The sequence below is a fragment of the Colias croceus genome, chromosome 30, assembly GCF_905220415.1.
Source record: "Colias croceus chromosome 30, ilColCroc2.1".
Classification (NCBI taxonomy): Eukaryota; Metazoa; Arthropoda; class Insecta; order Lepidoptera; family Pieridae; genus Colias; species Colias croceus.
Window position 1 is genome coordinate 3,429,814 of NC_059566.1, and position 26,064 is coordinate 3,455,877.

General features: G+C 34.1%; 3 protein-coding genes across 3 annotated transcripts; 1 reads left to right on the plus strand and 2 right to left on the minus strand.

Annotated features, from left to right (window-relative positions):
- Positions 1 to 509: 509 nt before the first annotated feature.
- On the minus strand, positions 510 to 1,730 carry LOC123704676. The gene is made up of 2 exons (XM_045653091.1): positions 1,624 to 1,730; positions 510 to 1,403 (listed from the first exon to the last, which is right to left on the minus strand). The coding sequence occupies exons 1-2, from the start codon at positions 1,682 to 1,684 to the stop codon at positions 565 to 567; spliced, it is 900 nt and encodes a 299-aa protein (XP_045509047.1). The 5' UTR covers positions 1,685 to 1,730; the 3' UTR covers positions 510 to 564.
- A 3,726-nt stretch (positions 1,731 to 5,456) lies between these two features.
- Positions 5,457 to 8,512, plus strand: LOC123704677. Its single transcript, XM_045653093.1, has one exon. It carries the CDS (start codon positions 5,596 to 5,598, stop codon positions 6,328 to 6,330), a length of 735 nt encoding a protein of 244 aa, XP_045509049.1. The 5' UTR covers positions 5,457 to 5,595; the 3' UTR covers positions 6,331 to 8,512.
- A 1,443-nt stretch (positions 8,513 to 9,955) lies between these two features.
- Positions 9,956 to 24,574, minus strand: LOC123704674 (zinc finger protein 91-like). Its single transcript, XM_045653089.1, has 9 exons — positions 24,078 to 24,574; positions 23,367 to 23,492; positions 22,286 to 22,738; positions 21,359 to 21,561; positions 13,780 to 13,887; positions 13,184 to 13,405; positions 12,223 to 12,334; positions 11,063 to 11,167; positions 9,956 to 10,116 (listed from the first exon to the last, which is right to left on the minus strand). The coding sequence occupies exons 1-9, from the start codon at positions 24,204 to 24,206 to the stop codon at positions 9,958 to 9,960; spliced, it is 1,617 nt and encodes a 538-aa protein (XP_045509045.1). The 5' UTR covers positions 24,207 to 24,574; the 3' UTR covers positions 9,956 to 9,957.
- Positions 24,575 to 26,064: the final 1,490 nt, after the last annotated feature.

Consider the following 26,064-nt stretch of genomic DNA (forward strand, 5'->3'; position numbering starts at 1 on the left):
TTCTGTACATTGAAAATATTGAAAAAATAAATAGCAGGGGGTGTTACTGGATCGATACCAAGCCCAAATATGTGATTAAAAAAATTTTTGTCTGTCTGTCTGTCTGTATGTTCAGGCATCACGTGAAAACGAACGGTTCGATTTCGATGAAACTTGGTATAATTATACCTTATTATCCTGGGCATAAAATAGGATACTTTTTATCCCGGAAAAATACGTAGAAAAAAAATAAATCTTAATTTTTCCGCGCAGACGGAGTCGCGGGCGGAAGCTAGTTTACTAATAAACCTTTAAACCCTCAAAAAGTTGTTGAAAGTATACTTAATTTGTAATAGTAGAAAGGTGAAGATCACGAAGATAGAAAAAAAAACCTTACGTTCGATTCAGTATTTCGGTAAAACATGGGGTAAAAACTAAAAAATAAAAATAATGAACGTGTGCCGCTGGGCATAGACAATCAATTACGTTTTTCATATAAAATAATTTTAATAATATTTATTAAAAAACAATTATCAGTTACAATAAAGCAAACATTTATTTATTAAAATGTTTACTGTTTATTCATTATTCCGATTTAAAATCATCGTTTTCGAATAATATTTCAATATTTTTATCCAATATTATTTCATCATCGTTCGTTTTTCTCACATTATTTTTATCTTCAATAGTATTATCTTCGTTCTGAATCTTATCATGATTATCATTATCATAATATTTTGAAATATCGCCAATATCAGCTTCATTTACACGGTCTTTATTCATTTTAGATTTAAGATAGCGTTGTATCGATAGAAGTTCTTCAAAAAGCTTACTTTTAAGTGTGTTATTTAAATTCTTATATTTATCAAATACAACAATATTTAATGCGTTTTTCACTAACTTCCTTATTTCTTCATTAGTTTTTGGAACGTTTTCAAGTTTACGAACTATTTTATTCAATTTCTCTACATCATTTTTATCATAATATTTGTCCAATTTTGATAGTAACACTTTAATTGCCTTGTAGTTTTTGTTATCAGCCGATTTTCTTGTATGTATTCTCAAAATTTTTGGATTCTCATGTATATATTTAATAACTGAGCTATACTTATCACCTAATAAACTTGAAAGTGGTATATTATTATTAATATGTTCATCCACTTCTTTAAGAAACACTCTGGTTATTTTATCAAAATCTTTATCGTCAAAATGATTTACTCTCCTTGCCAAGTTTTCGATAACAACACTCATTTTATTATTATTTGGTTCGAGCATAGCCTTGATAGGGTTCAAAAGATTTTGTAGTCGATTAAGAAAGTTTTTAATATCCGTAATACTATGATTTGATTCATGTTTTGGATCGAACTGTAAAGATGTTTCAAGTTCCAGATTTACGCTTTTTGGATCTACCTTTGCCGTGGTAGCTGTAAAAATAATAGTTATACTTGATTTTGTTAATTTCTAGGATGTTATAGGTTCCTAGTACGGTATCTATTTATTCCAGTATGGTATAGAAGAGAAAACCAGGCAAACTTTTAGCATATAGATTAAATAACTTAAAACTAAGTACAAGGCCGTCTTATCGCTTTTGAGTTATATCTTCCAGGCAATCTTGTTACAATAGAGGATTTAAATTAAACCTACCTTGAATAAAAATTATACACACATATAATAAAAAATATTGCACCATTTCAATGCCAAACATTTGATTATGTATTTGTTACGATTGCGGGATTTTATTGGTATCCATAAAACTATAGGTAGTAGAATACAAATACATATTACATTTGACGAAAAAAATATTTACGCTTATTGCTATCAAGTATAAAAGTACATAATAATTTACACGCCAGTTCTCTTCGCTTGAATTCGGCTTGACACGCTGCCGCGTGTCTAGATGAGTATGAAGCATTTTTTAAATTTATAATTATTTTACACTAGCGGTCTGCCCCGGCTTCGCCCGTGGTACATATTTACGTTTTCCCTACATAAGAACCATCCTTGTACTTCAAGGAATATAATAAAAAAAGAATTATGAAAAAAAGGTCCATCCGTTCTCGAGTTATGCGCATAGCAACACATTTTGCGATTCATTTTTATATAAGATTACAGGTCGCGTCAAGTAAAAAGAACGCTGACGGATGGCTGCGCATTGGCGATTTATTGGTCTATTTGGTGTTATGAGGTGGTTATAAGAATAACAAATAGGTAATTGCGAAGCCACGATTCGCGAGCCTAGTTCAAAAATAAAATAATCGGCACATAGCTTTCGTGCAAAACTCGATCCATGCGCAAACACAACCCATCACTTTCATCCAGCGTTCTTTTTACGTTACGCGTACTGTAACTGTGATTAACATAGGTATATTAATTCTCGTTAAATTTTAACTTTTCATAGACTACGTAATACTGTATACGTAGTATATTATTATTAGTCTGTGGTAATACATACTGGAATCAGATTATTACTAAGAGCAATTAACCTATAGAGTACTTGTATCGAGCGTATACAATTTACATATATTTGTTTCTCTCTATCTAAAGAAAACGTCGTATGAAAGAATGAGACAGCTATAGACAACAAGCTACGTTTCAACATAGTCATGGCACCATTTTTACTATAGGTACGTATTTAGATAGATAGAAGGTGATAGTGATGGGATGTGCTTCAATCGATAAAATCGTGAATGTATTTTGCATTTACGGTTTCGTGAAATAATAAATAATAAAAAAACAAAACTTATAATTAATTTCAGTTGAATACATTATTTGTTTAATCCTACGTATATAATAAATGCGAAATTATGTGAGAAGGGATGTTACTCTTTCACTGCGGAACCGATTACAATGAAATTTTGTACATACACACATAGGTTAGGTTTTATCCCGGAAATCCCACGTGAACGGGAACTGTGCAGGATTTTCTTTAAAAACGCGGGCGGAAAGTTAGTACATTATAAAAGAAATTTTAAAACTTGAAATGTAATTTAAAATAAAGAAGGAAATGATGATAAAGTTAAAGGAGTGAGGAGAAAGGCACAGTCAGCATGAAGGAATCATGCAGCATTTTAACAAGTTAATAAAAGGACAGTCTTAATGAAAACATTTTCCTAACATCCTACTAATAAATCGAAAGTTTGTGAGGATGGATGTTTGTTACTCTTTCACGCGAATACTACTAAACCGATTACAATGAAATTTGGAAAAATTACTTTTGATCCCGTAAATCCAACAGGAATGGGAACTATGCGGGTTTTTCTTTGAAAACGCATGTATATTAAGTATGTATTTCAATAGTAGTTTCTCATCTATGAGAACTGTCATTTAATCAACCGTTTAATTGAATCGATACATATCAAACTCCGGTAAGTCCACTCCCCGCCAAAATTGAGATAACAATGGCGCCAATTTTGAATTGTAAAACTAAACCAGTCTGTACTTTTCAAAGTTAGGTAAGTCAATCGTATCTCTATTAAAATAAGGTTTAAAGTAAATGTTTTTTTTCAAACTCCGGTATGTCCGTCGACAGTGGTTTATCAAACTCAGGTAAGTCCATTTCGACCAATCACAGCTCAGTATGGCACTAAAATGGCTGCCATTTCTCTCAATTTTGTTGAAGCTAACACGTGTGACCAATGCTTATAAATCGTTTTAATTGATAAATGATGGAAGAAAACAGTTTTACTATAGAGGTGGTGGTTCTAGACAAAGCAAGGAAAAAAACAATACCAAAAGCTAAAACAGACAAGGCTCAGAAAACAGCTAAAAGATAAATGAAACTAGACGCACAGCACACGCACAGTAGTTATTCCCAGCCATGAAGCCCAGGGCCGTACTTAGATTTCTTCAACCGTTATGATTTTTTGACCCCTCTCTTTGCCCAGCAGTGGGATGATAAAGGTTAATAATAATAATAATTTGTATCTTTTAATTTATATATTTTATTTTAATGTCCATTACTTACAACGCGACGAACTATCTACCCATTTCCACCACCTCAGTACGTCCCAAAACTGAGTTCTATCAAATCCCTGTAAGTCCATTAGAGATTTTTCAAATTCCTGTAAGTCCAAGACGATGTTTTTCAAAAGCCGGTAAGTTTTGCTGGTACATATCAAACGCCTGTATGTCCATATTTAAATCTAATTTTGTGGCATAATCATCAAGTAATACATTTCTTTTTCTTCGTAAAAATAATTCTAATGCATTATATTATATCCGTCATAAATTATAAGGGTCCAAACATATTGTTTTTTTAAGTTATTAAAAATACCTCGATTCCCACATTTCTGTTAGAATGGACTTACCGGAGTTTGATATGTATGGACTCAATTTTCACATAGTTACACATTTAAAGTAGGTAACTTATGTGTAAAAAATTTCAAAATAAAAATTCACTCTCTTTAATCAAATGTATTTATTATCTACAGGAACAAAAAAAAAACGTAAGCGTAAGATTGCACAATTCTTCTAGAGTATCCATCTTGATAACACGTAGGCTCGAAATGCAATGAACACAATATTGCAAATTGTGGCGGCGTCCAATCAACTCATGTCTCACGTTTTATACCCATTTTTTATTTAGCTCTGGAAATCTAAAACAAAATGAATTTATTAATAATCTGAAAGAGAAATTAATAAACAACAAACGAAAACTAAAACACATAGGGCAAATAAAACAACCACGTGGTATGTTTTATTTTCCTGCGGTAAAAAATTTACATCTATTATTTGCAACAACAACTACATATAAATCTGATTTATGAAACAAAATAAATAAATCAACGTTAATATGAAATAGATTGTTTGTCATAAATCGATAATATACGCTAGATGTGTTACAACACTACGGTGGTAAACAAAATGCCAAACGTGATATTATTGTGACGTTTTTTAAAAATTATTTCATTATTTTATATTCCACAACCCCATAAAGTGGGTAAATGTTACAGTTACAACATAAAATTACAAAAAAGCGCTTGATAAAACCTTCAAATAGGTTTAAAACATAAATATTTATCAATTTGCTGAAAATCACTTACCGATGGAAAGATATTTTTACATTGTTTTTATCCAAAACTCCCATTCGACTAGTGATAGCCGGTTGCTAAACATACAATAGTTATTTTAGCACACTGACAAATAAAAAGAAACACTGTACACTTTATATTTTCTAAATATTTCGTTAAAAACACTTGACGCACTGAGCCCACCAGCTGGTTGGAAAACAAACTGACTGCCGGCGCGCTACGTTTGAAGACAGTGCAGATACTCTATCGCTATCTCAATCTGGCTTATGCTGTTATTGACTAAGAGTAAGTAGATTAGAAAATATGTATTTTGTTCTGTCTTAATATAAGAACTCTATAGGTTAATTGCTCTTAGGATTATTAATTATCGTCTGTCAAAATAAAAATTTAATCTGTGTTCAACTACTAATATATAGTTATCTGTGGTTCAACTCTACTCTATATTGTTTATGTTTGATATGGCGTCCTATTTGACCAAAATAATAAACCTATTTATTATGAAATCGTAAAAACATTTAATGGAAAAGGTTTTTATAAATGCCGATCGGAACGTGAAGTTTTGTTAGGCGCATGTTATCTATGCAAAATGGAGAACCATTTACACGAAGTTCCTGTTATTAGTTCATTACAACCTTTACACATTCATCACCAGCAAATAAACCAAGTAATTAACCAACATGTTCCCGTAGATATCCCTCAGCCAGTTGACACTGTAGAGTTAAAACCGAAACCAGCAATAGTAGATAAGAAAAAGAAAGAAGCTATAGACGGGCAGGCCCGTGAAATAATATTCAAAGTGATCAAGTTCTTCGAGAGTGAAAAACAGAACAGGGGCTACGCGTTTCCTGTTGAAAATGTTGTTAAACGCGCGTGTGCAGCCACTGGTCTATCAGAGAGTACAATAAAGCGTATTAAACGGGAGGGTTTGCGGGCGGAAGCGACACAAACGAAAATGACTGGACCAAAGAAGAAACGGATAAGGAAAACAAAAGTACAACTAGATTATTACAAACTGTGCGCACTACGCGGTATTGTTAATAGCTACACGTCGCGTAAAGAAGTGCCTACGTTGGGCAAAATATTAGCTGCAGCGAAACACGAGTTGGATTACAGGGGCGGTAAGGAGTCCTTACGACTAATACTATTGAATAAATTAGGTATTAAGTTTAAGAAGTGTGAGAAGAAGAAAAAGCCGGAAGAACCGCCGCCGCAGTACCAACCGCCGCAGCATGTTATGCCACACTTACCTATGGATCAAATGAAGGCAGAAAACCACTGTATATACACGAATATGATGCCACAAGTACCAGTGTCTTATTAGCACATACTTGACTCTAGAATTAACAGAGTAACAAAGGTTAGGTGATGTAGGAAACTAGCCTAGCCTAAATGCACTTATTTTGATGCTGAAAGCAACAGTATTATAAGTAAAAATGTGTAGATACACCAACCAACACATTCAATCTTCCATTGATCTTCAAACGGCACACTAATGCACACATAGATAATGTAAGATAACATTCTCAAAAAGAGACATACTGAAGTATAGCTAGCCACTTTTCAATGTGCCATTCCTTGAGCGAATGACCTATCTACACATTTTTACTTATAACATTATTGGCTAAAGAATAGTTGTCATAATTGGCATACTTGACATAAGTCTTCAGCCCTTGAATATTATTAGCAATATAAAACTTCACCTGTTATTATATGAAACTAGCAGTGCGCCCGGGGGAGGCCGTATATTGATGTATGTGATAATAAATAATACATATACTTCTTTAGCTGGTCTAAAAGGGAATCTTGTACAATCTAAAAATTTGGCTTTCTGGTAAAAGTGTATTTTACAACATAATCTATATAAAAATGGAACCCGTTTCGCGTTATCATGACATCACATGTATATTCCTTGAAGTACGAGGATAGTTCTTATGGAAAGAAAACATAAACATGTACCACGGGCGAAGCCGGGGCGTACCGCTAGTGTGTGTATAAAAAAGATTAAAATGATTTAAGACCCTTTTATATATCCGCAAAATTGGCCTTTTAGTATTTTTAAAGATATTCGGGGAATTATGTTATAAGTAAAATGGGGTAGATAGGTTACCAACACAACATTTTATCTTCGAAAACGGCACAATAACGCACACACGATTATACGTCAAAGTGAGATGGCATGATTCAACTGTTGTTAAAAAGAGACAACTGTATTATGGCCAATTAGCCACATTTCAATGACCTATCAAAACCTTTTTAATTATAACTGGTTAGAGGCAGTCAAATACAGCTGCTTTCTGATTGGCTGAAATTTTGTGGGTACTATGATGTTCAAGGGAAAAACTATTTTATCACAATAGCAATAAGATTGATAATGTAAATAAGATTAAGTATATTATGATGCACCTGTTTTGTACTTTTCTAGCAGAATCGCAATAATTGTAATATAAGTAGTTTTGGAGGTATACTATGTGCATATTACTTATAATTGAAATCTAATAACCTAATTAATACATATTATATTATTGTATAAAATTTTATTATTTACATGTACCATATTTAGCTAGTAATATCTTATTTCAGGCTATTAAGAATTATTTTATTTTATTTTAATTATTTTAAGCTTGAAAACAAAAATGTATGAAAAACTTTGCTATTTTAAAGAGATCTGATTTGATGTAATTACTTTAGAGCCTGAGAATAGTTTAAAATTTTCATCTTTATAAAATGTGATTTTTAAACGCGTCAAAGAAAGACAACACAACATTCGATCTTCAAAAACGGCAAGAGCTAGCGCGCATGAGCAACTTTTGTCTCCGCAACTATTTTGTCTCTACCATCAACTCTGCTTGCTCATGCGCGCTAGCTCTAACGCACACACGATTAGGCGGAAAAGTGAGGTGGCATGATTCAATAAATGGTTGCTAATTAGCCACATTTAAACGAGCCGTTAATAACCTATCTACCTTGAAACATGTCATTGGGTAAATCGAAAAAACATCAGGATATATTATATTATGGGCTTTTTGTTACTATTCTAGGCCGACTAAAGTAATAATAATCTAAATGCAATATATCGAATTCAATAATTTTAATCCTAAAATATTCGAATTACATTTTAATGTTTTTTTTAATGCAAGTATGTACCTAATTTTGTAATTTTTAATGAGTTTCGTACAAGAACTCTATTTCTGTCTTGCTCACTCGTATTCTATGTAAAGCCGAAAACCTATGCGAGTGACAGAGACAGATATTGGTCAATCAATCGTATCAAAATAAGGTTCTTGTATGAAATTCATTCTGTAACAAAAATACTTTCTCACTCACACTTATTTACATTTTATACTGTAAGAGACGAATATTGGTTTATTGATATTTATAATTAATATGTTTAGACAGTGATATTTTAAATATTGACTTAATGTGTATAATAAGGCTGAATCCATTAATAGATTATTATGTGATGTATTATATTTATTTTTAATGAAATATAGAAATTGAGTTCATTCTTTGCTTTTATTTCTTCCTTCTTCGGGTAAACCCGCGGGGCACAGCTAGTTAAATATGTAGTTACTATCCTATACTAAGTTTCATAGTTGATTTCGTTGAATGAGTAACTAGCTGTAGCCCGTGACTTCATTCGCGCGGTCAAAAGCGCACTTGTACATTTTTAGCATAGCGCCATCTATCGGAATTAAAACATTTTGGAGTGATTCAAATGCGCATCTTAACACCGAAAGAATTTTTCAAATCGGACCAGTAGTTCCTGAGATTAGCGCGTTCAAACAAAAAAACTCTTCAGCTTTATAATATTAGTATAGACACAGTACCTATAGATGGGAAGATCCCATAAGATTGTTGTTCTATCGCAGTAAAAACTAGCATTTAATAACTCTCTAGACTTCAATCTATCTCTAGACACTAAAATCATAACATAAATTAGCTACCTTGCTGCATTGAGAACGAAAAACATACACAGTTTCGCAGTTTTACTATAAATTATTATTAGTAAGTATACTAGATTTCCATCCACGCAAATTTTATCGAAATCGGTTCAGAGGGCAAGAAGAAGTTGGAAACAAGAGGCAGGCAGAGTTAAAATATTCGCATTTGTAATCTAAGTATGTAGGATTTTTTTACCCAAATCGTAAAAAGGGGGAATAAAACACAATTACCAATCTTGTATTAGATGATACGTGTATTCAAAACCAAATCTAAAAAATAAAATATATATAATCAATCAATCTCATCCTCAAAAATATAATCAAGTTTGATATATAGATATTTTATTTTTTAGATTCGGTCTTGAATATTACAGATCATGTATCATCTAATGGAAGATTGGTAATTTTGCTTTGCACTCTACAGTAAGGATACTCAATATTAGACTATGATTCATGTAGTAACTATTCAGTAATCTGTTCTGTGATGTGATAAATAGTAGATTAAAAGTATAGTAATTGTTATAACAGCTGTATTATGTACTTACTAGTAGTTTCATTTTTAGGTGTTTAAAATGCGTCAAAATCTCAAAATTTATTTGAAATAGGGTAAATAAAACTCGGTACTTTATAATAAACATTGGGTAACCATTGAGATATACATATTATGGAGACGACACCGCCTACATCACTTATGTTCCGCTCAACATACGCCATATGGCGTAACTGCACGCATATTTTTTATTTGTTTTAAAGTGAAACGCATCAAATATGCCTTCGTGTGTGTTACGATATTGCACAAATAATACGGAAAAGTGCAAAGGAATTACTTTCATCGGTAAGTACCTAACTAGATAATAATTTTTAAAACTTAGAGCAAAAAAATGGCGCACAGATTTTGTTCGTGGTGTCTCCTCCATACGAAGTAATATTATCTCAATGTGGGTAACTCAAAATTTATTTGAAATAGGGTATGTAAATAAAACACAATAAAAATTTGCATAATATATTCAAGTGGGCAATATAAACACGTCAGCTACGCTCTTATGCTGCGACCGTTCGTGTGTAGTGCGGGCGTACGACTGAGCGAACGCGGCCGGACAGTACGTACACTTGTATGGACGTTCGCCTGTGTGCGTACGCTTGTGGTTTAGGAGCGTACGGTTCGTCTGAAAAAAAAAACTATCTATATATATAAAACTCAACGAGCTAGCGCGCACGAGCAACTTTGTCTCCGCAACTATTTTGTCTCTCCCATCAACTGTATGGGGAGTTGCGTCGCTACGTGCGCGCACTTTCTTACTAGCTCATAGAGTTGATTGGAGAGACTAAATAGTGAAGGAGACAAAGTTGCTCGTGCGCGCTAGCACAAAGGTGACTGATATAGTGATCTATCAACGCAGAGCCCAAACCACTGGACGTATCAGGCTGAAATTTGGTCATAACGTAGGCATCCGCTAAGAAAGGATTTCCCGAAATTCTTGCGGGAACGGGGAAAAACATGGATGCATTACAAAGTCGTGGGCGGAAGCTAGTTCTACAATATCTATTAATGCAAACTCCAACATTTATTTAACCAATTAGAATTCTAAAGCACTTTTGAATCGTCACAACGTTTTTTTTAACATTTACCACCGATTCGGAAAGCAGTATCTATGGAGAAGAACCGGCAAGAAACTCGATAGTTGTTCTTTTAAAACTTATCAAGGAAAATATAGCAATTTGACAGGTTTGTTAGAGAAACAAATAGTTCCAAACAGGTAGTTAAAGAAAGATCGTGTGTGCCGAGTACACGTGTCGGAAGTGAAACTTCTTTGGCCTTTCAACGATAGAAAATTCTGTAAATGTGAAACTTCTTTAGGCCAATTGAGAGTAAAATTTCAAGGTCGCGTCGTGGCAATACCGTCACGTCATGGAGTAAGGCCGTAACCGTAAGTACCGATTTTGGTATCTTTCAATCTTGCTAATGAAGTTTCACTTTTGACACTTGTGCTCGGTACACACGCTTTTTTTAATTTTTTCTTATTTATATAAAAGTTGAAAGAATTTGTTTTATTCTAATTTTTTTGTCTAATTTACATAAAAGTTGTAAGAACTTAATATTTTCTTACTCACATGAAAACCTCGTCCACACACGTCGCATATTTTGTCCTTGGGCTTCACAGTTTTTTCGTGTACAAACTTCCTGTGTGTTCTCAACGAGAAACCGCTGACGAAATGCTGTAAAAATAAGTTAATTTCAATAAAAAATAAATATCACTACATAGTATACAAGTAATAACTGCGATAAAAACAACCGACTTCAAACTTGCACTTGCAAAATTCACAAATACCTACAGACAAAAATGCACATAAAATAAAAACTACTGGGCCTATCCGAATACAATTTTTATGGGACCAATTCGACACCATCCCGCATCGAACAAAAAAAGAATCACGTAAATCGGTTCAGAAACCTCGGAGTAATCAGTGTACATACATAAAAAAAAAAAACATACCGGCCGAATTGATAACCTCCTCCTTTTTTTTGAAGTTGGTTAAAAACAAAGTCACTTTCTCTGTCCCTATGTCCCTTTGTTTGCTTAAATCTTTAAAACTACGCAACGGATTTTGATGCAGTTTTTTTTAATAGATAGAGTGATTCAAGAGGAAGGTTTTAGTATATAATTTATTAGGTTTTAGACAAAGCGGGCGAAGCTGCGGGCGGTAAGCTAGTAATCAATATGATTTTTACTTATTTAAGGAGATGATTACGATATTAGTATATATTATTTGTATCACACACAAATAATATATACTAATATTATAAAGCTGAAGAGTTTGTTTGTTTGAACACGCTAATCTCAGGAACTACTGTAATCGTTAAGTGTGCGCAGGCGATTATTCCGTTACTATTACAGATATCAAAAAACCTTAAACTGATATTGAAAGTACTTAACCTAATGAGTAAAATGGCCATAATACATTTTTAAAAATTACACCCTGTATAGCCTTTAGTATCCATACCAATATTATAAATGCGAAAGTAACTCTGTCTGTCTGTCTGTTACTCGATCATGCCTAAACTACTGAACCAAATTGCATGAAATTCGGTATGGAAATATTTTGATACCCGAGAAAGGACATAGGCTACCTTTTATTGCGAAATATGTACCACGGGCGAAGCCGGGGCGGACCTCTAGTAGGCTATATCACGCTAAGACCAACAGGAGCAAAGCACTGCGAGTAAAACCGCGGGGCACAGATAGTTATACAAAAAAAAAAAACAATATTACCTTATTACAAATTTCACAATAGTGTTTTGTGGAACGAACATGCACCAATTTATAATGATTCTTCATATATGTATTCCGAGAAAATATCTTCCCACACTCCGGGCAAGGTACCCTGTAATATATTATTAAAGTTAAAATCTATACTAATATTATAAAGCTGAAGAGTTTGTTTGTTTGTACGCGCTAATCTTAGGAACTACTGGTGTGATTTGAAAAATTCTTTCCGTGTTAGATAGGCCATTTATCGAGGAAGGCTATAGGCTATATATCATCACGCTACGACCAACAGGAGTGGAGCCACGGGGGTGAAACCGCGCGGAGCAGCTAGTGTATTTGCTCGTACATATTATGATCATTTATGGGTGTTATACAATATTTTTCTCGCATAGGTATACTGCCATTTTATCACTGCGAGTAAAACTGCGGAGCACAGGTAGTAAGATATATTTTAAAATGCACAAAAGAAAAAAAATTACACAACACCGAACACCTTCAAACAATATTTTTCAAACACCATACAGAACATTCAATGGGCATTTTTCATACATTTTACATCCAAATATTATTCACTTCATCCAAACATTACACGGTACATTCAAAACGTCTTTTACACGTTCTATCACTACATAGTATAAAACAAAGTCGCTTTCTCTGTCCCTAGTCCCTTTGTATGCTGAAATCTTTAAAACTACGCAACGGATTTTGATGCGGTTTTTTTTAATAGATAGAGTGATTCAAGAGGAATGTTTTAGTATATAATTTATCAGGTTTTAGACAAAGCGGGCGAAGCCGCGGGCGTTAAGCTAGTACATCATAAAATATACACTTTAACGTAATACATAGGTTTTTTTTTAATGTGAAGAGCAGGCAAAGGCATACAACACATTCGACATTCAACACCTTGACGTATAACATAGTATATTTACAACACATTACACAGTATACAACACACAACACTTACTTTATAGGCGGACGTTGAACATGTGCCACGGCTGTACTAAGATGCCTCTTATACAAGTATTGGCTTGGAAACTGTCTGTCACACTCCACGCAATACGACAGCTCACGCTTGACCGTTTTATAAATTAATTCCGGGTGGAAATTCCGATAGTGCACTTCAAGCGAGTGGTATTTCGGAAAGTGACGTGCGCACACTTGACAGTAGGGGGGGAAGTGCTCTTTTCTGTGGGGGGGAGAAATATATTATTTTTGTATGAAAATAATATAAAAAAAAGAAATTGTATGAAATAAATAGTATAGTGAAATATTTTGTGTTTTATTTTTTTGAAAGGGATTACTTAGAATTTATACAATAAAGCATTTACACTAATATTATAAAGCTGAGAGTTTGTTTGTTTGAACGCGCTAATCTCAGGAACTACTGGACCGATTTGAAAAATTATTTCACTGTAAGATAGTTTTCATTTCTGTTAGACAGTTAGATAGCTTTCATTTCTCAAAGAAGGCTATAGGCTATATATCATCACGCTAAGACCAATAGGAGCGGAAATATGCGGGTAAAACCGCGGGGCACGGCTAGTAATATATCATACTTACATCATATGTCTTTCGAGACTGCTTTTCATTCCAAAAACTCGGCCGCAGTCATCGCAAATGTATTTTGTGTGATAATTCTTATAGTGATGTGTGAATTGTTGTGATGAACTGAAAAAATAATTATAAAAACATAATATAGTGAAGTCCCATGTCCCCTAGTGGGGTAACGGGCAGATGCAGCCTACTAACATTATAAACTAGTATTCCGCCCGATACTTGACTTCCGGTGACTGTCAAAGTAATACGTACAATTGTTGTGCTCCGCTATTTAAACCTCAATCATCTGTATAAGTTATCCATATTCAGTGAAAAGTGTAATTATTCATAAATAAACATCGAAACTGCACAAAAATCATCGGGAACTAAGAAAAGATAAGTTTTCAACAATTGAATTTACTAATTAATAATTCCTTATTTCAAAGCATTTCGATAACCAACAGCTGTTATTGACAGATGTCACATATTTGACAAGTGTCAAATACATACTGCCAACATAAGGAAAATATCGGGAGTTGCCATTCGAAAAAGATAAGGGAAAATATAAAAGTCGGGTGACACGATATTGACCATAGACTAAAACTAAATTTTTTAAAATGAATAATGAAGCACTTTTTGACAAACTTAAAACCGAAATGCAAAACCAAACTAAAGAAGTCTTAAATAAAATGGATGAAAAACTAGCACCTTTCACACGAGAAATTGAAGAATTACGATTAGAAAATAAAATTTTAAAAGAAAAAATAGCGAATTTGGAGAAAAACAGCAGATCAAACAACATTATTATTTATGGTCTTAAGGAAACAGAATCATCCCAAACAGATCTTTTGGAAAAAGTAACCCAGAAACTTACTACCCATCTGAACATTACGGTTGAACCTAAAGATGTAAATAAGATTTATAGAATCGGAAAAAAAAGATACTGTTGGAGGGAAAACTAGACCAATACTCATGGCATGTGTTAATGGTTGGTTGAAAAATACAATTATGAAGAATAAGAAGAAACTTGGTGATGTTTACGTATCGGAAGATTTTCCTAAAGAGGTCTTGCAAAAAAGAAGAGAACTACACGAAAGGGTCAAAGAAGAACGAGATAAAGGGAATTATGCGACTATTAACTACGATAAACTTATTATTAAAGATTATTCTACACAGACAAACAACCGGAAAAGGGATCTATCCATATCACCAACTACCCCAATCCAGCCAGAGAAAAACGTACCGACAAAAAATAAGAAAAACGCATTCACACTAATGAGAGGCCGATCCAACTCTACAACATCTCTAACTGGAAAAGTAGAACACAAAGCATAGCAAATACCTATCAGCCACCGGAACAATATAACACAAACCACAATAGAAGAACTTAAAAATACTTTCCCCAAGCCGGTTGGTCACCGTGGGGACAACGACCAACACCCTCACCCCTCAAAAATGAAGCGCAACCATCTGTTAAAAATCTGCACCTACAACGTAAGATCCTTAGCATCACAAGAACGATTAATTGAACTGCTGCATGCACTGAAAAGCGTAGACTTCGATATTATAGGACTGAGTGAAGTAAGGAGAATGGGCTGCAAAATCGAAGAATTACAGGAATACATACTCTGCTATACAGGAGAAACAAAGGGACTATATGGCGTAGGATTTTTAATCAAAAAGCATTATAAAAATTGCATAGTAAATTATAGTGGAATATCTGAAAGAGTAGCGGTATTACAACTTAATCTAAACAAACAACTTCTTACACTTGTTCAAGCATACGCACCTACCGAAAAAGCGAGCGAGGAAGAACTTGATAGATTCTACAACGATCTTAGGACGGCCCAGGAAATTGAAGGCAAAACCGTATTCGTTATGGGAGATTTCAACGCCCAAATAGGACAACCATCTAGTCATGAAAATTTTGTAATGGGTAAATTTGGATATGGGAGACGGAATGCTAGAGGTGAAAGATTAATTCAATATGCTTGCGAACAAAAACTGTTTATAATGAACACATATTTTAAAAAGAGGCACAATAGGAGATGGACTTGGGTGTCGCCAGACCATAGAACGAGAAACGAAATTGATTTTATAATGTGTAATGAACCTAAAATTATAAATAATGTAGAAGTTCTGAATAAACTGTCCTATCCGTCAGACCATAGATTAGTACGAGCATCTCTTTCATTAAAAATACCGAAATTGAGCAGGAAAACTTTCAGATCGAAACATAAGTTACCTTCAACTGACCAAGAAAAAATGTTCTACATAAAGCTACTGAAACAAAATTTAGAAAATAATATAAATCTCAATCATGATACAAAAAACATACAATATTTCTACGACAAATTAGAAAACATAATCTCAACAAGCGTTATTAAAAAACCTACAACTAATAACAGAGACAATAAAACTCACATACTAAGCGAATCAACAATAAAACTACTAAACAGGCGAACAGAATTATTAAAAACTAAAAATAAAACAAAAGAAATTAAAGAGGAACTTAAAAAATTGTTTAAATTATCAAATAAAGAAATAGCAAGAGATTACAAAAACCATAGAAGCAAAATTATAGAGAAAAACTTAGACAAATACAGAAGCATCAAACGAGCTAACAAAGAACTTACTACACATAAAGACTGGATACTTAAACTAAACAAAAAGCAAGACACAACTAAAACACGTCAGGATATTATTAACTACGCAACTTCATTTTATAAAGAATTATATAAGAAACCAGAAATAATGATACAAAATACACAGAAAAAGTCCTTGAGTACGCAACATAAGGTAGATATTGTAAACGAATTTGTTAGTGAGGACGAAGTATTAAAACATATCAAAAAACTAAAATCTGACAAAAGTCCAGGCCCAGATAATATTACCAATGAAGCTTTAAAGATAGGTGCACCAGTACTCACTCCATATCTCGCACAACTTTATAACTTAGTACTTCAAACCGAAAATGTACCTAAACAATGGTACTGCTCAGAGATAGTTTTGCTCTACAAAAAAGGTGATCCATTAGATATTGCTAATTATAGACCTATTAGCCTTCTATCTAGTATTTATAAACTTTTCACATCCATACTTTTGAGTCGGTTAACACCACTAATAGATTCCCAACAACCAATTGAACAAGCAGGCTTTCGTTCAGCCTTTTCAACTATAGATCATATCCACACGTTAGACCAAGTACTAGAGAAATATAAAGAGTTCAATCACCCGCTTTATGTAGCTTTTGTTGACTACTCAAAAGCATTCGACTCCATTACTCACTGTTCAATTTGGAAAGCGCTCGAATCATGCAAAATAAGTACCACATATATAAACATTCTAAAGAACATCTACTCTCATAGTGTAAGCAGAATACGGTTAGAAAACAAAGGAGAAGAGATACAAATCGGACGAGGAGTTAGACAAGGCGACCCCTTATCGCCAAAGCTGTTCATCGCAGTATTGGAGGACGTCTTCCAGAGTATTGACTGGAAAAACAAAGGGCTGTGGATTTCAGGCCGATATCTTAGTCATCTAAGATTCGCAGATGACATAGTTCTATTTGCCAACTCAGCCAACGAACTAGAACAAATGTTACAACTGTTATCGAACTCCAGCCAGGAAGTAGGCCTACATATGAACCTTCAAAAAACTAAAATAATGACCAATTCTCGAACTAAATTAATACAAATATCCGGTAATAAAATCGAATATGTTAACAGCTACATATATCTAGGAAAGCTAGTATCATTTAACGAAAACTGTAATGAAGAAGAAGTTGATAGAAGAATTAATGGGACATGGAAAAAATTTTGGGCTCAAAAAGAAATTTTAAAAGGAGACTACCACATAGGATTGAAGAGAATAGTGATGGATACTTGTATTTTACCTAGTTTGACATACGGGAGCCAGACATGGACATATACAAAGAAAATTAAAAACAAAATTACCACATGCCAACGTTCAATGGAACGAAGTATATTAAAAATAAAAAAAATACAGAAGATTAGAAGCAAAGACATAAGAAATAAAACTAAACTAACAGATGCTCTCCGCCAAGCTCTACATCTCAAATGGCAATGGGCGGGTCACATATCGAGATATACAGATAACAGATGGACATTACTGACAACTAAATGGGCAGGACCAACAGGAAAAAGGAAAAAAGGTAAACCAAGAAAGCGATGGGCTGATGATTTAATAGAAACGGTGGGCAAAAACTGGATGAAAATTTCACAGGATAGGATTACATGGAAGAGGAGAGAGGAGGCTTTTACCCAATAAGGGGTCCGTGGAAATAAGAAAAAATTAAACTAACATTAGATACTAAAATAAATTAAGTTAAACTAACAACTAACAAAACATTTGAAATGTAAATTTTGATTTATTACACGGAATAAATGAGCTTTATTATTATTATTATTATTCCGCCCGCGGCTTCGCCCGCGTTTGCAAAGGAAAACCCGCATAGTTCCCGTTCCCGTGGGATTTCCGGGATAAAAACTATCCTATGTGTTAATACAAGTTGTAATCGGTTCAGTAGTTTTTACGTGAAAGAGTAACAAACATCCATACAAACTTTCGCATTTATAATATTAGTAGGATATATTAATATATCTATATATTATATATTATTATAAATGCGAAAGTTTGTGAGGATATATGTGTGTGTGTGTGTGTGTGTTTGTTACTCTTTCTCGCAAATACTACTGAACCGATTTATTCAAACCAATGAAATTTAGCACACATATAGAGGGTAACTTGGATTAACACATAGGATAGGTAATATCCCGGAAATCCCACGGGAACGGGAACTATTTTCACCCGCGGCTTCTCCCACGTTATCAAATAAAAATAATCTCTAAATAAAGTTCTATTTGTTAATCCAAGTTACCCTCTATATTTTTGCTAAATTTCATTGTAATCGGTTCAGTAGTATTTGCGTGAAATAGTAACAAACATACATACACATACATCCATCCTCACATACTTTTGAATCTATAGTAATATTATGAAGCTGAAGAGTTGGTTTGTTTGAACGCGCTAATCCCAGGAACTACTGGTCCGATTTGAAAAATTCTTTCGGTGTTAGATAGCCCATTTATCGAGCAAGGCTATAGGCTATATATCATCACGGTAAGACCAATAGGAACAGAGCAATGCGGGCGAAACCGCGGGGCACAGCTAGTTTATACTACTAGCTTACCGCCCGCGGCTTTGCCCGCTTTCTCTAAAACGATTTGAGATTTAAACTATCCTATCTCTCAAGTTGGATCGAACTGCACATGGTGTGCGAATTTTATTTTAATCGGTTAAGTGGTTTAGGAGTCCATTGAGGACAAACATTGTGACACGAGATATATATATACACCACTATTTTTTAATCAGTACATAAAATTTTACAGGGTGTTAAGTACCTTTAACCAATCATATTTGTGTAAGAAATAATTAAAAACACTAACAAACAGAAATGTCCCAAAATTGTCCACATAAATATGTAAAAATTGTTAAACCTATTCTTAGTCAATGACCCACACTAGGTATAGTGTTGTAATTTTCTAGCGTACGATTTCGAATAGGTCCGCTGGACAGCTCCATTGATAAATTCCGGCAAACTCGCGTCGAAGCTCGCCATCCTTCACCCCGCCACCCCCTTCCCTCTGTGGCCTGCGCCCGCGTCGCAGTTCGCAATTTATCGCAGTTCGCAGTTCGCACCCCAACGCCGAACGCGTTGCGACAACGGACAAACAGTGCCTAATTGTTAGCGGAAGTGAAAACTTGCTTTTTTTCGTCGCGTTTGTTTACGTTTTTCCTGGTACAATATCATATCACGGGATTATGTACTTATGCTTCGTGCGTTCTTTTTGAGTGGAGAAAATGCGAGTGCAGCAGTACGTATGTACAGATAATAGTACCCGAGTCCCGAACGCTCGATCGCCAAATGTACGAACCGTCGTGGTAAATGCTTACCAGCAGGCGTTGTCACAAAATGCTAACGTGTAATGTACTAGCGTATTTTTAAGAGGATCCTCGACGTAGTACGAATGTCGAATAACGCTGCGGTTCATGAATTTCTCACAGCGGAGTTTGGAAGTCAGTGGATCGGTCGAGGCGGGCCTGCTGCTTGGCCTCCTCGCTCACCTGATCTCACACCCTTGGACCTCTTTTTGTGGAGTGAAATTAAGTGAACAAAAGTGAGCCGGTTAGTGTCGAACAATAATTAAAACAGCGCATATTGGATGAAGTGAAAAGACAAAAAAACATACCTACTTACTTCTCTCGTTAAAAAACAATTTAATAAAACGTGCACGTCTGTGTATTGATAACGGTGGTGGACATTTTGAAGGACAATTTTATTATTGAAATACTTGTAAGGTTAGTTAAGATAATTGTAAATACCAGCTGATTCTAACTTCACACGCCAAAATCGTTTTTTCTTTCAATACAGATTAGGTATTGTAAAAACAGCTGATTCTAATTTCTTAAACACGCCAAAATCGTTTTTTCTTTCAATACAGAGTAGGTATTGTAAAAAACAGCTGATTCTAACTTCTTAATTTATACGTCAAAATTCGATTTTGATATTGTTTGTTTTGTAATTGCATACCTATGTACCTATTTAATTTATTGTAAAAAAGTAATTATTCCGGTCCTAAGCCCGGATGAAGTATGAAGGGGAGATTTGAATTTAGGAAATTAAAATAAATAAAGTTAGTAACTACATCTCTTGTTTCATTTTATTGCCCAAGGTTAGGTAATACTATCAATGAATAGGTGAATGAACTCTGCAATGTGTCTATGATTTTAGTGAGACTTTCTTAAATAAACAAATGATTATATCTTTGCTATCTATCGATATTATGTAATTCTAACATCATGATCACGATAATAAAGTATTCGCTAACATGTCTTTAAAGTTTTTGTACTGATTTAAAAATAGTGGTGTATATATATATATATATATATACAGGGTTACTTGTAAAACACCAGCAACCTCGCAGGACAAGATAGCTAACATCTTAAGTAACAACATTTGTTCTACGACTTTTGATAATTTGTTAGATTTTATTTTCATACAAAAATAAATATTCATTTAATTTTCCGTTTGAATATTATAAACTCTACGCGCATTCCGAAACTTACGTAAACAAGAAGCGAACGGGAGGGGAAAGGGGGCGTCGCGTCGTCCTTTCGATAATGAATAGAACATAGACTTACAAATGTTAGGAGAGTACAATAAAAGTTTAAAAAATAATTTAAAAATAATTTATTGCGTTATGCCAAAAGTCGTAGATCAAATGTTGTTACTTATGATGTTAGCTATCTTGTCCTGCGAGGTTGCCGGTGTTTTACAAATAACCCTGTATATTAGACTAGCTGCCCCGCGCGGTTTCGCCCCCGTAGCTCCACTCCTGTTGCCCGTAGCGTGATGAAATATAGCCTATAACCTTCCTCGATAAACGGGCTATCTAACACCGAAAGAATTTTTCAAATCGGACCAGTAGTTCCCGAGATTAGTGCGTTCAAACAAACAAACAAACAAACTCTTCAGCTTTATAATATTAGTATAGATTAGTATAAGGATAGGGTTACTTACAATATTTGCATCCCGCAGTTCTTACAACTATACATTCGGCTATGCGTATTAACCAAATGTAGATTCATCTCAAACTTCGATCTACAGAACGTTGTACAAAATGTACATTTGTATAGAATATTATGCGATCTCCAATGCTCGTTTAGTTGGGAGTGAGTGTCGAAGGTGTCCTTACATTCGCTGCAACGTAACGGTGATGTGTCCTGGAATAAATAAACACAAAAAAATTAAAAATTAAAGGCAAAACAGATGCTGAGCGTTTATTTAATAGGAGGATTTCTCCTCTTCAAGAGGAGAGTGAACAGGTATGTATTTTCTTTAATAGGCTTATAATATGTAAATATATATATACATATCTATGAACGTACTGCCGCTCCAATCGCTCCAGAGAGGGGCCACTGAAAATCAGCGTTGCAACTATGTTGCAACATAAGCTGAGTGGCTACCTGACTTGGCTCCACTTAATTTTATTTTACAGTTACGTTTATTGTTCTTGTATTGTTTTTGTTTTATGTTGTGTTGTTTTAATTATAATTTTATTTATTGTAATTTGTATTCTGTGTTAATTGTGTTTGTGGAGTCAAATAAACGATCTTCCATTTCATTTTCATTCATTTCAGGTATATTCTAGGGAAGCGCGCACCATCTAAGGCCACATCTCAGCTTACCATCAGGCGAGATCGTGACCGTGTGTCACTCGGGGACTGTGGCGGTTGCGCTATTGCATGCTATGCCTTCAAGCCACACCTCCGCCCCTCGGAGTGGGGAGCGTGAGGTTTTTTCGTTACGGAATTTCTCGATTCGGTCCCCGGAAATACCTATGCGGGAATGGTAACTATGCGGGTTTTCCTTTGACTACGCGGGCGAAATCGTGTGCGAAAAGCTAGTTTATAATATAAGAATACATCCTAATAACTTAATACATACCGTTGGATGAGCGAAATCACCATGCCTATGTACATCGCTAACCCGTTTGTATTTCATCTTGCATTTCTTACACGCATATCTATACTGACTCTTCCCTCTCTTACAATCCCTTTCCCTTTGCAGAACCTCCTCTATCTCCGCATTATCGAGCACCATTTTCTTAAAATACTTCTCTATTCTCTTCAAATCCAATTCGTTCTTAGTTATTATGGCTTTCCGTTCAAATTTGCCAACAAAATTCTTCTTTTTCGGCTTATCGCTGTCGCTTTGACTGTATTCGTCTTTCACGTCGTAATCAAAGTCGTCCGTTTCCTGCTTCACTTCTATTGTTAGTTCTTGTAACGTTTCGAGTGGTTTAAGTTTTTCCACCTCTTCATCGTGATCTAGTGTGACGTCATAGTCTTGGTTGTGATGTATTTGTAGTGATGATAGTGGTGTGATGTGTATGTTTAACTGAAAAAAAAAAGAATTATTTATATTAGTTAAGTTGTTTTAGTTTAACAGCAAATAATATATATTTAAAGCACACACACAATTTTTTTTTCAACTTTTTTTTCATGTTGAAATTGATATTTTTGGTTTTATGGCATTCAAATGCTTTATAAATTTAAATTGTAAAGAATAGAAAAAATTCGACATTCCGGGGCGGATCACGGATGCCTGACCAACTTGGCCACTCGTGACGTCGTGATCGAATTTTTTCTATTCTTTATAATTTTTTTTTTCATACTTCGTTCAGCATAATAAGATAACATCATGAAATAAATGTGTTGTAAGCAATCTTTGGTAAGAGGAGGTTTGTCAATAAAACCGGAGTCACAATATAAAGATTCTACTGTATTAGTAAAAACTATTTCAAGACCTGACATTACTCTCTCTCGCTAAGAACCATCCTTGTACTTCAGGGAATGTAAAAAAAGATTTAACTAAATCAGTTCAGCCGTTCTCTAGTTATGCGCTTACCAACATTTTGCGACTCATTTTTATATTATAGATATACCTAGTTATGAATTTGAATATTAAATATTTCTCATAATGATTATAGTTACAATAAATAAGTTATAAGGTTTTTTTATCTCACCTGATCTAATTGAACTGACGTTTCTAAAACATACTGCGCCTTATTAATTTTCCTTTGAAATATCGCAATTTTCCTCACCATCGCCTTGCATTCCCAGCATAATTGTATTTGTAAGTACTTGGGTTCCTGAAATTTTAATTTTAGGATCTAAATAAATCAAGCACAAAGCTTTTTAATACATATTTTGGGGAAAAAATTGGGAGAAAAAATCACCAAATCAAGCAACAAGTGGCCATTGGCCAACTATCCTTTTCTCAAAGCAATTAGGCCCTGGCCCCGTTCGACCCCTAGCTATTATCTATACTAATATTATAAAGCTGAAGAGTTTGTTTGTTTGAACACGCTAATCTCAGGAACTACTGGACCAATTTGAAAAATTATTTTGTTGCTAACAACAAATCAACAAAAGGTGAGGAAGGTTATAGGCTATATATCATCACGCTTAGACTAACAGGAGCGGAGCAATGCGGGTAAACCGCGGGGCAGCTTGTTTGTAATAATTTGTAACAAAAATAACATAGGTACTGTTATTTCCATTTATATAAAACTATATCATCTATAAATGACAATGGCATGTTTACACATGTTATTTTTTTTACATACTAAACATATAACATACATACATGGATTTAAAGATAAATAGTACATATTTACAAGTTGTAGGGATCACTGTCAATATTTACATAGGCAAATAAAGCATTTAAAACATACCAGATAAACAGCCGGTTTAGACAGCAGCATGATAAATAAGTCTTGTCTCTCCACAGTGCTCGTATGTCTGTCCACGCTTAAGCAACCACTACAGACTCCATCCCGAGTTTCGGACTTAATAGATTCCATGTTATCACTGTTTCTGACTATTTTACCCCTTAATTATACTCCTTAATAATTTGAGAGACATATTTTATACTGCGTAGCATCTATCACATATTTGTTAAGAGTTTTCCATTATTATTTACAAGTAATTGTGATTATAAACACGATTATAAATTAAGTATATTTTGTGATCTACTTTTGTATTCAAGAAAATTTACTAAGTACATTATTTATTAAGTGATGGTTAGTATTAATATTAATAAGAAAGAAAGGTTTTTATGTTTTTTACAAATACAAACGACTTTTTTATTTTCTTCTTTGCTAATAATCACTTCTGAGTTCTACCTCCGAGCTTCATTTTTTTGGATTTGACGTTTCACGAATTCACATTTCACGACAATATTCACGAGACACGATCACGTTTGACATTTGAATTGTTATTATGAACCACAGATTATGTATTAGTCACTACACAGATTGTAATAATTTGTAACAAAAATAACTTTGGCACTGTTATTTCTATTTATATAAACTATATCATCTGTAAATTACAATGGTATGTTTAAATGTGTTATTTTTTTACATATTAAACACATAACATACATACACATGGATTTAAAGATAAATAGTATTTACAAGTTGTAGGGTAAGTCAATATTTACATAGGCAAATAAGGCATTTAAACTGTGCATTTATACATACCAGGGGCCTTAGTAACAATTACAAAACGATATTAACGAAGTTAGAAATCGCAAAAATGTATGGGATAGTTGGGATAGACATTAGATAGACCACGTGATCTAACGCGGCCTTAGATCATTAAGTAATGGATGGAGTACGCTGGCAAATGTTCTAACTAAACTTTCTGCTGATTTTGGTGCGGGGAGGGTAACTCACACTATTAAAACACCATCACACATTCACAAAAATAATTTGTGTCACGAAAGTCGTAAAAATTTACGACCTTTTAAGTGACGAGTTTTTAAAATCAACTCTATCCCTAAGTTCATAAAGATTAAATTTGTATTTCATTCCAAGTTGTCTTGTGGGGAGTGCGGTTCAATATCGCGTTCTAAATTCAACTTTATAACTAAAGTCATAAAGATTAAATTTGTATTTCTTTAAAAGATAGTCTCGTTAGGAATGCGGTTCATTATCGCGTTTTAAATTCAACTTTATCTCTTAGTTCATAAAGATTAAATTTGTATATTTTCTGGCTCTGCCTTCCAAGCCAGAGTTCGTGGGTTTGATTCCCACCCGGGGCAAATATTTGTGTGATGAACATAGATGTTTTCTCTGTGTCTGGGTGTTAATTATCTATATAAGTATTTTTAAAATTATATATATGTATGTTTATCAGCCATCTGCTGCTCTTATTTTATTTTATATAGCTCTTATTTTATACTAGTTTTACAGGTTTTACTATTTAAAGGCCCTACTCACGGTTCAACACAACCAACAATCTGCTGAAACAATTTGTTGCAGTCGCGATTGAGCGTTCTCTACTCACGATTCATCCAACCCTCAATCTGATGACACAATTTCATTCCGCGATTGCTTGCCACAACGTGTGCACGTCACGTTGATGCCTGGCCTGATGCTAAACCTCAACGCAATAATACGCATTATTAATGGTTAAACTAATTTATGAAATATAAGATAAAAATCTTTGTAAAGCTTGTATTTTTTCCAATTTTATTGATAGATTTCAAGGGCTATAAAGTATAAACGGCTATAAAATATAAACATCTTCCTCAAATATGTAAAAATGACTTTCCCGCGTTTATCTCAAAACCGCCATTTTGCGATTAACGCGGCAGCGCGATTGAGCCGAGATTGGAGCAATCACAATACTCACGTTTCAACACGCACACAATCTGCT